The sequence below is a fragment of the Toxorhynchites rutilus genome, chromosome 2, assembly GCF_029784135.1.
Source record: "Toxorhynchites rutilus septentrionalis strain SRP chromosome 2, ASM2978413v1, whole genome shotgun sequence".
In the NCBI taxonomy this organism is placed as follows: Eukaryota; Metazoa; Arthropoda; class Insecta; order Diptera; family Culicidae; genus Toxorhynchites; species Toxorhynchites rutilus.
Window position 1 is genome coordinate 338,449,405 of NC_073745.1, and position 14,763 is coordinate 338,464,167.

General features: G+C 37.4%; 1 protein-coding gene across 2 annotated transcripts in view; it reads left to right on the plus strand.

Moving 5' to 3' along the window:
* The window catches only part of LOC129767921 (putative uncharacterized protein DDB_G0291608), a 76,078-nt gene that overhangs the window by 33,121 nt on the left and 28,194 nt on the right, over positions 1-14,763 (plus strand). For both annotated transcript variants that reach the window (XM_055769201.1, XM_055769200.1), the window contains 3 exons: positions 761-1,243; positions 1,386-1,490; positions 11,029-11,132. In XM_055769201.1, the coding sequence (XP_055625176.1) occupies positions 761-1,243; positions 1,386-1,490; positions 11,029-11,132 (692 nt within the window). The remainder of the gene's footprint in view (positions 1-760; positions 1,244-1,385; positions 1,491-11,028; positions 11,133-14,763) is intronic.

The window sequence follows — 14,763 nt, forward strand, 5'->3', positions numbered from 1 at the left end:
AACATGTAACAACATTGGACCGAACAACAAAACACAACCGAACAGACTGCGGCCAAATCCCTGCAGGCGGATGGAAGGCAGGCTGTAAAAACATCAATTTATAATCATGTTTAAATTATTGTCGGAGGGCTCGAAAATGCGCAACTATCCGTCAGTGGAAATCCCTTTTCAACCGAGCGAAATTGACTGTTACTGTTCGGGAACTGTTCTACCTTCACCCTAAATCCTGACGGGATCAAAACTACAACGAGAAGCGATCATCAATTGTTATTTGTGCTCTATGTTATGCTTTATTGAGAGTGATTAGGCCAATCGTTGTTTTCTCGCAGTGTTTTACCAAATGGCATTTAATAAAAATCTGTGCGAGGACCTTTTTTTATTGCATCGGCTGACGGTTTCGCTGATTTTTATTCGAATTCTTTCGGTGGGATTGTCCGTGTGGCGTATCGAGGTGATTATCGGCAGGGGTGAATCTATTTTTTATGTCCCATTATTGGCAATCTATTAAATGGCTGAGTCTATTGAAAAACAATAAAAGAAGCGAACAGAAAAAAAAATACGGGACTCATAAATCTGTGACCCAGGATTTTTTTAGGGATGCAAACGGTGGGAGTGACCGCGGCTCTCAGTGGGTTGGACTGGTCGAATTTGTGTGACATTCTTTATTGATCGAATATGTTTTATGGAATAACTGAACAACTAGGGGAAATCAATATAGGGTGCATTTGATTGTGGCATTTTTTTTTTTGTTTCATTTCAGAGTTCATGCAACCTCAACATCTTTGGCCTTATATTCAACATAATCTCATTCAGCACAGCCACTTAGCTAATCCAGCATTCCTCGCGAACCATCACCCACAGCATCACCACAATCCCCAACAGTCCCTGTCCCCCCAGCATCATCACCATCTAGTGCAAGTGAACGGAGGAAGTCCCGTCACTGCCAACAATAACAACAATAACAACAGCAATGGTAGTAATTGCAACAGCAGTAATAATAATAACAACAATAACTGCAGCAACACACCGAGCGAATCTGGAAGTTTGCCAAACAGTCCAGATCTACAAGATGATGGCACTCGTCTTCAGCAGCAGCATCCGGCCTCGCAGCAGCAGCAGCCTCGAGATAATAAAATCATTGCGAAACCACTCCCCAGTCGACCGATGCCGTTTCTGCAGCACGGCCTCAACCATCCGCATCTCCATTCGCTGTTGGCACACTGTCGGAATCCTTATTTACCGGGTAAGTCCAGGATGTGATGTGACAAATTCATACCCTCACACACACACACACACACACACACACACACACGCATCCACACACCGTACGCGCCTATACTCGAATGGTTCACATGTCTTACGATATATCCCATCTCGCTCCGCAGGAGGTCCTCAAGTGTTCCCACTGCCTCCAGGACAAGGCTTTCCATGGGCGCACTCGACGCGAGGGAAACCCCGTCGGGGGATGATGCGGCGGGCGGTGTTCTCAGGTTCGTTCATATTAATATTTGTTCATTGGATTTGATTAGAACATTGTTATGGAAAGCTTTCCAAAAACGCATAAAGGTTTCAATTGTTCAATGAACGAGAACTCTGCACACAACTGAGCAATATATGTATTGTGAAAAGGGACTTATTTCGGATAGTGCTACAAAAATCCTATGAAATATAATCCTGTCAACTGATTAAACCTTCTACCAAAATGTCACGACCTTACGGCAGTTGATCGGAATCTTACCCACGGCCCATGGAAAAATGTATATAAGCACGTTCTACAACTCTTTCGTGGACTTGACGATCAGATGCCTCTCCGTTTTTGGCAACGAAATAGCTGGACTAGATTGGAGTAGATAGCAGTTTAAGATTCACTCAAAAATTTTCTATCGTATTCTATCGTGGTCTACGATACAAAATTTCCTTCATTGATCAAAAATATATGTGATTCCATCTAAATTCAAAAAAAAAATCAACGGCTTGAGGATACAACATTTGATTTAGGTGAATAAAGATATAGTCGTGCCTGTCTAACATTTCGATTTAAAGTTCGATCTGCAGGTCATTCGGAGATTATCCGGATTATTCTATATGGGCGAAAACCCTTGAATTGGTCATCCATGAGCTAGTTTTGTCAAATCATGAAGTTGATGATATCGAATGATGGAATTAAGTTCTGGGCATAAAGTGGTCACTTCCGTCGGAAACCTAATCTGGAAAACATCCCGATTAAGACAATGAGGTCATATAGGCTTGAATTCATCACAAATGGGCTAGTTTGGAAAAATAATGAAACTTATACCACAAATGGTGGGTTTTGTGTAATTTTAGGTTCTGGAATCTATGGTCCTGAACTTTTCCCGACTATCTCTCTGCAATCCGTGGACCGATTCCGATTAAACTTTAAACGGATCTTTAAAATGAAACTGGTCGCGTCAATTCCAGTTCAGCCGTTTCCGACAAATCTGAGCCGCAACAATGGATGTCTGGTTAAGAAAAAAAAGTTGTCTTTCGTGATGATTTTTTGTAAAAATTTTCTCACTTATATTAATAGTAATTGTAACCATCTGATCACTGTTTCGACTCGTAAAGAATCAGGTGGGTGTCAATCAATACGTGTAGCGTCTATTAATTTCAGTTTGATGTGTTGAAAATATGTTTCTTTACCATGCTCAAAAACGGAAACAAAAATGCTGTTCAGAAAAAATCTACATTTTTATACTAAACGAATCGATGAAAACCACTAATGGAAAGAACCTACAGATGCAATGAGGTACATATAGAGGTGGAGCAGTAGGCGAAGTATATCTGTATTGGCAAGCAAAATATCGTGTCGTAATTATTTGCATTCAAAATGGAATGTATATGGAAGATACAAAACAATGTTCAAAGTATTCTCGGTTGCATGATAATTTGAGCCAAAATTCTAATGAAATCATTCAACTTGTTGGTTTTTAACAGATGGCAATTATATCGTGGCTTATTTCGATTATTCATGTAGTAGAAAGGTCCAGAGAGCAGTCGTTTGCTTAGTTCTCAAAAGCAGTGACATTTCCGGTAAAATTTCGATTAATTGGCGATTATTATTATCTCACAACATACACACCGACACTGAGAGCCTTCGAAACATCAACTTCGTTACGGTAAAATAAAGAAACTTCGTTTGCTTCTATGAACGTGGGGGAGTGAAAATGGCACATGAAAATATCACTTTTATCCGTCTATTTCGACGTGATTTCACTAATATTCACTCTACACTATCACATTAACCTCATATTCGGCGGGAACTCTACAAAAATGTACGTTTTTAATTGATAAATTACTTCCCGAAAATAGCATTTTTACATGGATGCGGTGGGCAATCAACGATAAACACAACAACTGACGCCACTATTTGCTAAATAGTTATGGCAGCGCATGCTATGTCGCTCGAAACTCGACTATCTTCATTACCTTTTTTCCAGGACATTGCTACAGATGATTATTGAACTTGTCATATAAAAACGGTTTTAAACTTAATTAAATAATACTTTAAAAATTTCAGTTTGTTTTCATAAATACGTTTATTAAACAAACAAAAAATATTGTTCGCGCCCAAACATATCGAAGTCATATACGAATATTTCCATGGCAATCTAGCACTCGTTGGTGACGTTGTCGAATTAACTCGCATCAATAACATGCATTGCTCGCTGCTTGAGTAACACTGAAAAATCGCGGGGTTCAGCTTTTATAATTGCACACGAGTACAATTAATCGTTGCTTGCTCCTTTTAGGTGGGAAAACTGGAGGAGCACAAATTGGACCGATCAAAACGTGAGATATAGCACAGCAGAACATCAACCCAAACGCAAAATTCATTGCACATTCTCATATTCGTATTGAATGAGCAACTGGGAAGGCAAAGATTGCGTGCGATAATCGACCAATCAGAACACAGGATTTTCGTTTTAATAATGTTTGACATTTTTCAATTGTAGGATAGTTAGTTTTATAAAATATATAATTTCCTTTCGTCACTGAAATTTCTTCCGACTTGTACTGTGGTCACGCTTGCCGCCCAAAATAGATTCAAGGCGTGTTATTTGGTCTGCGCCAGTCACACCGGTTGAGTGTATCTTATGGCTTTCCTTCCCTACTAACGCACTTCCCAAATTCCCAAGATATTTGTGAGAGTTCTCTGTATCTCTCTTAAGTAAATGTTTCTTTCCCTTTCTTGACAGTTGCAAGAACGTGGCCAGGACAATTCTTAACTATTGGAAGGAGCATGTCTTCATATGAGAGATTCAGTAATTGAATTCGTACCACCTACGATATTGTGGAACTTGCTCGATCTAGTTTTGACGATTTTGCAGTTGTTGACCAACTTCACACTTTTTTTAACGAATAGGAAGATAGTTGCACAGATGATGCAATCTAAAGCGAAATAAAAAATGGTGCATTTTATCGAATAGGAATAAATGAATAAGTTTTGAGCAAATTGTTCTCGGTTGATTATTTTTTCATGAAAGCTGCTCACTGATTCCTTTCAAATTCGTATGATGATGTCCTTCAGGTTCTTCATCCAAATATTCCAAGGAATCAAATTCTAAAAATAAATCTACAATGTCTATAACAAGTTTTCAAAATTTTGGAGAAAAATGTTTTGACAGCGTACATATTTTTTCGTGGTTGATCATCTATCGGAGTCTAATTCATTTTTTTTTAATTGTTATTTAATTGTTCACATGTTACATCCATGAACAATTTTTGGGTCGTTATTGTTACATGATTTATGTTCGGAAGATTCTAAAAAAAAAGGAATTTTTGATAAGAGTACTTACCAGGCTTCGTAGATCAAACAAAACATTTGGGTCACTTTAATAGACGACATGAATATAACACTAAAAACCCCATTTTGCGATGTACCTAAATGAATTGTGATTGGAGATTGTTCATATGGCTATATAATAGCTATAATATCAAACTTCAAACAATAATCAGCTTCAAGAATTTTACAAACAATCTCAGTTGGCATGTTTCGGAATTCTATAATATGTTAATTTTTTTTAATTGAACTTGAGAATTGACACAACATAACACGAGAACGAGAATTTTGAAATAACTAAATATATTAGAGAAACGGCGAAGGACATACATCGTGCAATGAATGGTTGCAACGGTAATTCGAAGCCTCTGAATTACAAAAATTATGAGGATTGCTGAAGATTGCAGTCAAGCACAATAAGGATTGAGGAAAATATTGAAACTTACGAGACGTCTCGCATGCATTGCGAATGGTTCAAAGCTTTGTAACAGAAATGGATTTTTAATTCTAATAAAGGGTGTGTCACATCAAATTGCATCACAGAAAAAACGCTGTAGAAATTTAATTTTTAGGAATAATATCTTCAGCTTTCGCTTATAATCAGATAAGAGTGTATAGATCACGTTGGCCATGCTTCACTGTCAATTTTTCGTAAATTTGGAAAAATATCGTCGAACGAAAAAGAGCGTCGTGAATTAATCCTGCGCACTCATTTCGAGAATCCGGAGTTGTCACATCGGGACATCGGTAAGATGCTGGGAATCGTCCAATCCACGGTCAGCAGAGTACTAAAACGATACTTCGAGAACCTAACCTTCGACCGGAAGGTGAAGAACGGCAAAAATGGATGCTCCGTCAGTGAAAAAGATCACAAGCGCGTAGTTAAGCAGTTTAGACGTGATCCGAGAAGTTCGGTCCGGGATGTCGCCAATAAGCTGAATTTGTCAAGTTCATTCGTCCAGCGGACCAAGCAGCGGGAGGGCCTGCGTACATACAAGGTTCAGAAGGCTCCTAACCGCGACGAAAGGCAAAACATGGTGGGGAAGACGCGAGCCCGGAAGCTGTACACCGAAATTCTGACGAAGCCGCATTGCCTGGTAATGGACGACGAAACCTACGTCAAAGCGGACTTTCGTCAGCTGCCGGGCCTGTTGTTCTTCTCCGCAGAGGACAAATTCAGCGTTCCGGAGGAGATTCGCAAGCAGAAACTATCCAAGTTTGCCAAAAAGTACATGGTGTGGCAAGCGATCTGCTCTTGCGGAAAGCGGAGCGCCCCCTTCGTGATGACCGGCACGGTAAACGGGCAGGTTTACCTTAAGGAGTGCCTACAGAAGCGCTTACTACCACTATTGAAGCTGCACGATGGCCCGACCATCTTCTGGCCGGATCTCGCTTCGTGCCACTATTCAAAGGACGTGTTGGAGTGGTACGAAGCCAACGTGGTCACCTTCGTGCCAAAGGAAATGAACCCGCCCAACACGCCGGAGCTTCGCCCAATAGAGAAATATTGGGCGATTATGAAGCAGGCCCTCCGGAAGAACCCAAAAGTTGTCAAATCGGAGGCGGACTTCAAGAGAAAATGGATTTCTGTTCAAAAAAAAACTACAACCTGACGTTGTACAGAACCTTATGGACGGGATAAAGAGGAAGGTGCGAGCATACGGGCTTGGGCTCGAAGTATGAATAAAAAGAAAATGCCAAAAGTTGTTTAATAGTTTTTATTTTACTGTCTAAAATTTTCAAAAGGATCGGTCTACTGGGCGAATTTCTACAGCGTTTTTTCCGTGATGCAATTTGATGTGACACACCCTTTAGTATTCTCGAAGTTTTTACAATATATTCACACTATTTTGCATAGGTCGTTTTAAAAATCCGCCAAGGGTCGTGTAGAAGTGATTTACAGATCCATAAACTTGTTATCGTTTTTCATAATTACATTTAGTCGATGAACGTTTTTCAATCGAATTTTTTAAGTACCGTTCTGAACCATATTTCGGACACTCTTTAAAAATAACTTTCGATGCTTAATATTGGAAACTATTTCGGTAATATATTAGGTTGGGGAGAAAGTAAATCATTATTTTTGGGTGAAATTCAAAACTATTTTTTATATGCTTCGGATTGTCCGATTTGGGTCAAATATACACCGTTTTGTTATAAAATTTGTTGCCATTCTAAAGGCTTCATAATGTCTCTATCATAGAAGTCTTGGTCCTTATTGGCAAAAAACTCTAGCAATAGATTTTTACAATCTTCTCTTGAACTTAAATTTTTGGAAATTTTGCAATGTGAGAAAAAGATGGTAATCATTTGGTGCCAGATCCGGACTATATGGTTAATTTTTAGCTTTTTTAAAGACTCAGAAATTATTGTGGAACTATTGAAAGACAAATAATTCTCGGAACTACCAGGTGCACAAGTTAAAATTGTATGGTTTTCTATGTGTAAAATACATAATTTTCGGGAGAATCTCAAAATATTTTAATTCAAAAACTTATTATAGGTAATTTTCATTTAATTCTCACATTTCGCTCATCTCTCAGGCAAATTTAAAATTTTTTTTTATTCGACAATTTTATATTCAGCAAAATGCTGCTCTTCAAGTACATGTCTCATTGAATGAAATGGTGATATCCCGGGTACGCGAACGTTTTCCAGTTAAGGGTTTTATTGCGTCTCCCACGGCTTAAGCGGTGTTCGACAGAGCGATGTCGTGCTGTAATATAACTATACTCTGTCTTCGGGCCCATTTCGGTATGTTTTCATCGATGCAATGTTTAAATATATCATTTATTGTCAGTTGCGATCTGTATTCCACGTTTCACGCAGTTTCAGTAGCTTATGGAACATCATACCCTCCTGGATCCTCCACACACAGAGAATTGTCTTTAGGCCGAAAAGATTCGGCCTAAATTATAATGTCCGCTTTTTCCTTCAAATGAAAAAAAAAAAGGCATCGAATGCCGCTAACGCCTTCATTCGGACGAAACTTAACATTCTTAATAAGCTGAACGACTTATGCCAAATGAATACGCTAAAGTTTAATGTCATAAAAAAATGTGAAAAAAATGACGTATATGTCAAATCGAAGGGATGCATAAAACCCTGCCACCAACATCTGAAACTTCGACTAGTACGACCTGGTGTACTTTTGATTTCGAAGCAGATTGAAACAAAATAAATTCGTTAATCGAATAATAAAAAAATAAATTGAAAAAACCGGATTTTTTCTACCTGAAAAACCGAAATATTTAATTCTTTTATTTTTACATTTTCGGGAAGCTTATAACATCAAAAATGTTAACGACCTCAAAAACGTAAATTTACATATTGGGATATACTTTCCTTTATTGATTAGAACGCATCGCAGTATAAGTGAGATAAAAACGTGATACTTTCGGAACCTTTTTTTCTCCCTGTGGCACATTTTTTTCCATACGACATGTAGATGTTTTATCAGCACGTATCGCTATGTGATAGAAAATAAATGTTTAATATATTTCCTATCAGGTAGCGTAGTGGTTTTTCGATACTTTGGTTATCCGATTTTATATTAGCTCTTTGACGATTATTGCTACGAATTTCCTTTTTTTATTTTGAAAAAATGCGCATTGGAAAACTCATTTTTACGCATTGTAACAAAACTTTAACTGAATCGGTTCCAAACATAAATGTTCCACCAGTGAGGTACCGACTTTTAGAAGGCACCCAAACGCACAATTAACAGCGCCGTGATATGTAATATTTTAGTCTCCAAATTTTTTTCAAGGGGGGGGGGCTGTCTGGAAGGTCGAAAAAAATGAATTTTCTTGATTTTTTTTCGGATGTTAGGAATAAAGGGAAATGTTCGGGTGTCTTAGTTATTGTTTAAGGTATATTTGAAGATGTAATTTCCATTTTTTCAGTTGACGAATGATGATTATTACGTTACTGGTGGACGCGTAGATGCTGTCTGAAAATCGATACCTTGTTGGTGGTATCGGTTCTGAAGCAACGGGGTGTCGCAGAAAAAATTCCAAGGAATATTTTGAAACTTCAGGACAACACCTAAAGCGTTACATAGGAGTTCTTGAAAATTAAAAAAAAATGGCGTCCATTTTTGTAAGAAATGAGTTATTTTTCATGCAACCTTCCAGACTAAGGTCCCCCCTTAATGCATATTCAAACATACACTAATATAGCATTTGAATTTTAAAATTAAAATTGGAAAAATGTGTGAAATTCTAAAACGTGTTTGGAAACCCACATCTAAGACTCTTGCAGAACGAGGATATAATAAATGAATTACTGCAATTTAAGTTATATGCTCGTATATACGTATAGACAATAGTTAATTCTAAAAAAGTGATCAAACATGTTAAAAATAATTCACTTTAAATGTCAATATGAATCGATTTTTGAATTGAACTATTTCAGTCGAAAAAAAAATCTGTTTTCAGCTTCTTTCAGCAAGAAACCCTATATACGTGGGTCGTTTGAAAAGTCCGTCCAAAAATAAAAACTACTTTATGTTGTGAGTGTGGTAGCTTTCTTATTTTTAATATTGTCATCACAGTCAACATAGTTTTAGGCTTATACACTTCGTCCAACGTTACTCAAGTTTGTTGGTTCCTTCCATATGATATGATTTGTTCAAGTCTGAAAATAGTCATTCGGTTCTGCAATCACCATCATTGATTTTATTAAATTTTGTGGTCCGACAGCATTTTTTTTCAAATTTATTCCTCTATCCTACTATCCTACTTCCTACTACTATTTGTTTGAGGGAGTCATGTCTGAAAAATAGGTGAGATGTGAAACGAGTTGTAACTTTATTTCCATTAATTTTGCGACCACATCTGTTGAGGCATAAGCTTGTGCGTTGTCGTGGTGGAAAAAAATCACTCGACTTCCTCTGGCCGCTTTGGCTGAAACTTGGTGTGTATTCTTCCAGGACATGTTGCTAAATAAACATAACCTCGATTCGCGCTTGTAGTGCCATCTCTCTGACTTCGCACGGGCCCTCGTTGTTGAATAAGGAAATATCACGACATTCGTTTCAAACTGCATTGAAAAATAGAAGAGCATATCCAGCTGTCCTTTTCATAATGTGATTTGAATATCGCAATATTTCGTAATATTTTCAGCCCTTTTCTGCGTAATGCCACATTTTGCAAAAAAAAAAAGAATTAAATTCACTTCCTGGATCACTCATAACGAATTATCATTCGTTCGCATTTGCTGAACGCAAAAATATTATAATAATTTTTAGAATAATGAAACAGACCGAATGAAATATGTAGCTGAATTCGAATTTGGAAACTGCATTTGTGGAGCATTAAATTGCTGTGCTGAGTATTATTGTTTGAGGAGAATTAAAACGAAAAAATATCATAGAAAATAACAGAATGTCAGAGTCGCAAAAATGTCAGTGGTGTTCAAGTCTGGTTGACAATACTGCTTGTATTACTTACAACTTGATGTTTTCTTTGAAATTTTGTTTCAAATGGTTTATATAAGTATTTGCTTCTCAGCAGCTGTTTTCATTTGTGCAAGACGATGGTTTTCTAGGGTTTCAATGTCGAATAACGCAAATGCTGTAGAGACGAAAAGTACAATATTCAAATAATCAAATTCACTATTCCTTTAAAGTAACCATATAGATAACAAGTTTATTGAATATTACTATATTTTGCTCATACTGGAGTCACAAATGCGTCCACAACTCTATAACCAATAAAATCTTAATCTACTAATCTACTATCTACTAAAAAATGACGACATTCAAATATCTTCATATGACTCTCCTCTTTGAAATAACTCCGTGTGGCTAAGCGCCAAAATAACAAATTATGAAACTTTATGCCAAATTAGTTGTCCCCACGCACAAAAACTAAATCTAACACTAGGAGAGATTACTCGTACAACCGGAATGGGTCCGGATTCCGAAACATATATTTCAACCCAGCAGGTTTAATAAGTTTACAGTGGTTCTGAAAAAAAAACTGGTTTCACATTTACGGTTTTTACGCTTGGTTGAATCACACTAGTCATATTATGAGGTTAATAGCTCACAATTCAAGGCCATAAATCTAGATACGTGTTTTGATTCCACGGCATTATTCACCATTTAGTGCGTAAATTTAACTTGTACACAAATTTTTCAATATGGAATCTCCATTGTATACATTCTAGGACTAATTACACGACGCAAACGACTTCAATGATTTACCTTCTTTCCCAAACAGACTCCCAGCGGAAAGGACTCGAGAAGCGGTTTCAGCTACAAAAATACATCAGCAAACCCGACCGAAAGAAGCTAGCCGAACGTCTTGGACTGAAGGATTCTCAGGTTTGTACCCAAACGGTTTATACACTCACCCATCTTGACATCCTCGAACACCCGAGGCTGCTAATGATTTATTCATCTGTTTACACTAGTCTCTCGTAGTGATTTCTTGTTCAGTCATCTAATTGAATATCGCTTGTGTGCAGAGTGTCGTACATAAATATCAAAACATAACCTCCACACTCGCCATCAGAGCTGGCGTGAGGAATTCCATCGAAGGGGGGAAGACAGAGGGAGAAAAGAAATGAATTTTATAGCAGTTATCAACATACTCCATTGGCATTGTTCACTGGTGAAATAAGATTGTGACCAAACCGCTTGGACTCACATACCAGTGTATAAGTGGTAGCAAGAAAAAAAAACGAACAAAACACAAACCCAATGGGCGGTTGTTACCTATCGCTTCCATTCTGACTCGGCACAAAGGAAAAAAAAACGAGAAACAAATCCTGCCGCAAAACATAAAAGAATGATGCTCCGCCTTGCTTTTGCACATAGAGCCCATTATATGCTACTGCCGGCTGGAGAACACACGATCATCACACAGCTGCAGCTGAGTTTTGTTTTTCCCGTTCATTCTTCTCGACTTGTTTTATTTATTACTTATGGGTAAGGAGCACTCCTTACAGCTTCCTTCCTCCTTTGGGAACCACTTAGAAGAAAGACACACAAACATTCAGTTCATCTCTTCGATTTAAATCGTTTGAATAAATTGCCCGCCGTGAGTGGTTGTGTGGTTCTTCCATGCCGTTCTTGTTGTTTGGAACCGACGAGGGAGTGCAGTGAAATGTGCGCTTTTCTCTCTGCTCATACTGGAATTTTCCCGTGAAAATGTCGAGCGCCAGAGAGAGGGAGAGAAAAAGAAATGAGAATCCGAGGAGACAGCGAGAGTTTGCGATAGTTTCCACCCATCGTGGAAACTGCGCAGACTCCTTTCCAACCATATGATTCGAAAGGATCATTGATAACCATCATCATGACTGGTAATGATTCCAGTTGTTGCGTGACGCATTTGAATGAAAATGGTGACGATAATGATATGTTTGTTGACAATTTTTCTTCCTGATACGAGGAGAAGACATACTCTGTGTTACGCTTATTGTAAAAACAAGACATCGCCCAATTTTCAGTAAACTTAATAACCCATAATTATCTTTTATCACGAATTTTGATAATCGATTTAATAGTTCTTTTTGTTTCATTTATCAGTTTCTAATCAATTTTTTTGTTATTATTCCACAACAATTACCCAACAATAACTTCTAAAATGATGGACAAATATATAGCATTCAGTTGAACTCCGATTATCTGCGGAATAGTCAGAAAACGTGAGTGTCTGAAATTATTCGAATAAAAATTGTAAGGGTTTGTAATCGGGATGCAACCATTTTTTTAACGAATGACTAAGAAGTAATTTTGATCCATTCTTCTCTCTTGTAAGTGTTGAAAGTCACTATAATACAAAAAAGCTATCGCGGAAATTGACATACACTCGGTCACATGCCATTACAAAACGGGGGGTTAGGTCGAATGGTTCTGAGGGAAACGTGCCTATGGACGATAATAATAATAATAATATAATAATAATGAAGGTCCCGCCTCTAGTTCATAATTAATTAATACAAAACCAGTTTTACAAATAAAAACGAACTGATTTAATTTGCAGATATGAAATCACCTCTTTGTGATATCGGTATTTCACTTAGCTTCGTCTATTCAAAAGTTTCTTCGGACATGTTTGTAAGAAGTCACAGCAAATCTTTCAGTTCAGTCAAATCTCAAGAAGAAACGCTTGCTGTCCCGTCAAGCTATCCCATAGTATCTTCTGAGTTTACTGTAACCTGACTGCCAAAATTGTCAGACTATTAACTCTTCAGATTAATCGAACATTTGACCCGTTGGATGAATTTCAGGTTGTAGCCTATCCCTTCATTCTGACGGTTGTCTGCTTGGTCCTTCAGAAATAGCTATTGAGCCTTCTTTACTTGACAGCAGTCGTTCCCTCGATCTTAAACGAACCCCAATCATAGTTGTGCTTCTTTTTAACGAAACTAACATATCCAATTCCACAATAAGAACAAACTCTACCATGTTCCAATCGCTATCACAATTCAAATTTCTCATGGCTGCATTATCGCGCGCGTGCTCAAACTCATGTAGACTACTTTCTATTTTCTTTTTTTTCTCTTTTCATTTCTATAAATATACAAAAAATCCTTCATTATCATTGGGACGAAGATGGCAGTTCATTATTTCATACACATACACAAACACAATTCGTTGAAAACAACTTCGTTCATTACAATTTAACCATTTTTTTACATTTTTGATATGTGAAATACACTGTCGTTTAAAATCCACTAATGTGGTTGCTCTTTTAATGTGCCTAGGCATCGAATTGAAATAAGTTACACCTCTAAAAAATAGGGAGTTCTGTGACACTCTACTTAAGAAGTTAGGCGTTCGTGCTTCGTCTGCATTTCTGGTATTATATCTATGAATATCACTTCCTCTTTCAATTCGATCACACAAATATCGAGGCAGCAATCCATTTATAATTTTGAAAACGAACACCATAGTTAAATATACAATCCTTTGCTTCACAGATAGCCATTGAAGTGTGTTTAGCATGAAAGCTGAGGAAGTGAATCTATTACAACGCAAAATTAAACGTTGTAGCATCAACATTTGTGTTTCGTTAGCAAGAAAAAGAATGGATGAACAGAAGTCTATGTGTGGCGATATTATTGATTTATATAATTGAATTTTACTCGAAATTGTCAACTCATTTCTTAAACGGCACATGATACCGTATTCTTTTGCAATTTTTTTGATGACATTATCTATGTGAGACTTAAAAAGCAGTTTGTCATCTATAGTAACACCAAGATACTTTATCTCTCTAACGCGATCAAGTGTACGCGAAACAAATGTTCAATTCATCTCACGTCAAGGGTAATCAACACTTTTTTGCTGCTGCTACTACCGTTGATGTTGTGGCGTTTCTCTCCGTTATTCTTGTGGCAGTATTGTCTATTCCTACATCACTTTCTCATGAACCCAATAAAATATAACTGTCCTTGTTTTCTTTATGACGTGCTTACTTAAGCAAAACGGAAACCCTAAACATACTTATTCCATCCTCATTCTCCCTCCTTCTATTCCATCGAAGTGCGATGCTCCGCCCAAATTTGTCATGTAGGAAACATTGTGTAGTATTTAAGAAAGTAGTATTTAAGACTAAACAAAAGTCTGAATATATGCGCTGTAATGTACGGATGACTGTCGTGATATATTTAAGGAAGAAATTCCTCCCATTTTAAAGTATTTTTACATGGCGCCTGTGACAGAACTTTGTCACGGTCCGTTCGCGATAACATAAAAAGTAAACATCTTACAGAACATGTTATATTCTGCTTTAACTAATTGGGTGGTAACAACTCCATTGTTGGAAAAATACTCATCCACTTCGGTCTTTCATTAAGAGTGCCAAATCAGAAAGCAGGTCACGTTTTTATGAAATAAAGTTAACGTTAATAACTATTTTTGCCGCGAACGGATTTTGACGATTTACATACAAAACGGAAACTCCCTAAGATTTGTTTTTTATGCTATATATTACAATTCCATGGTG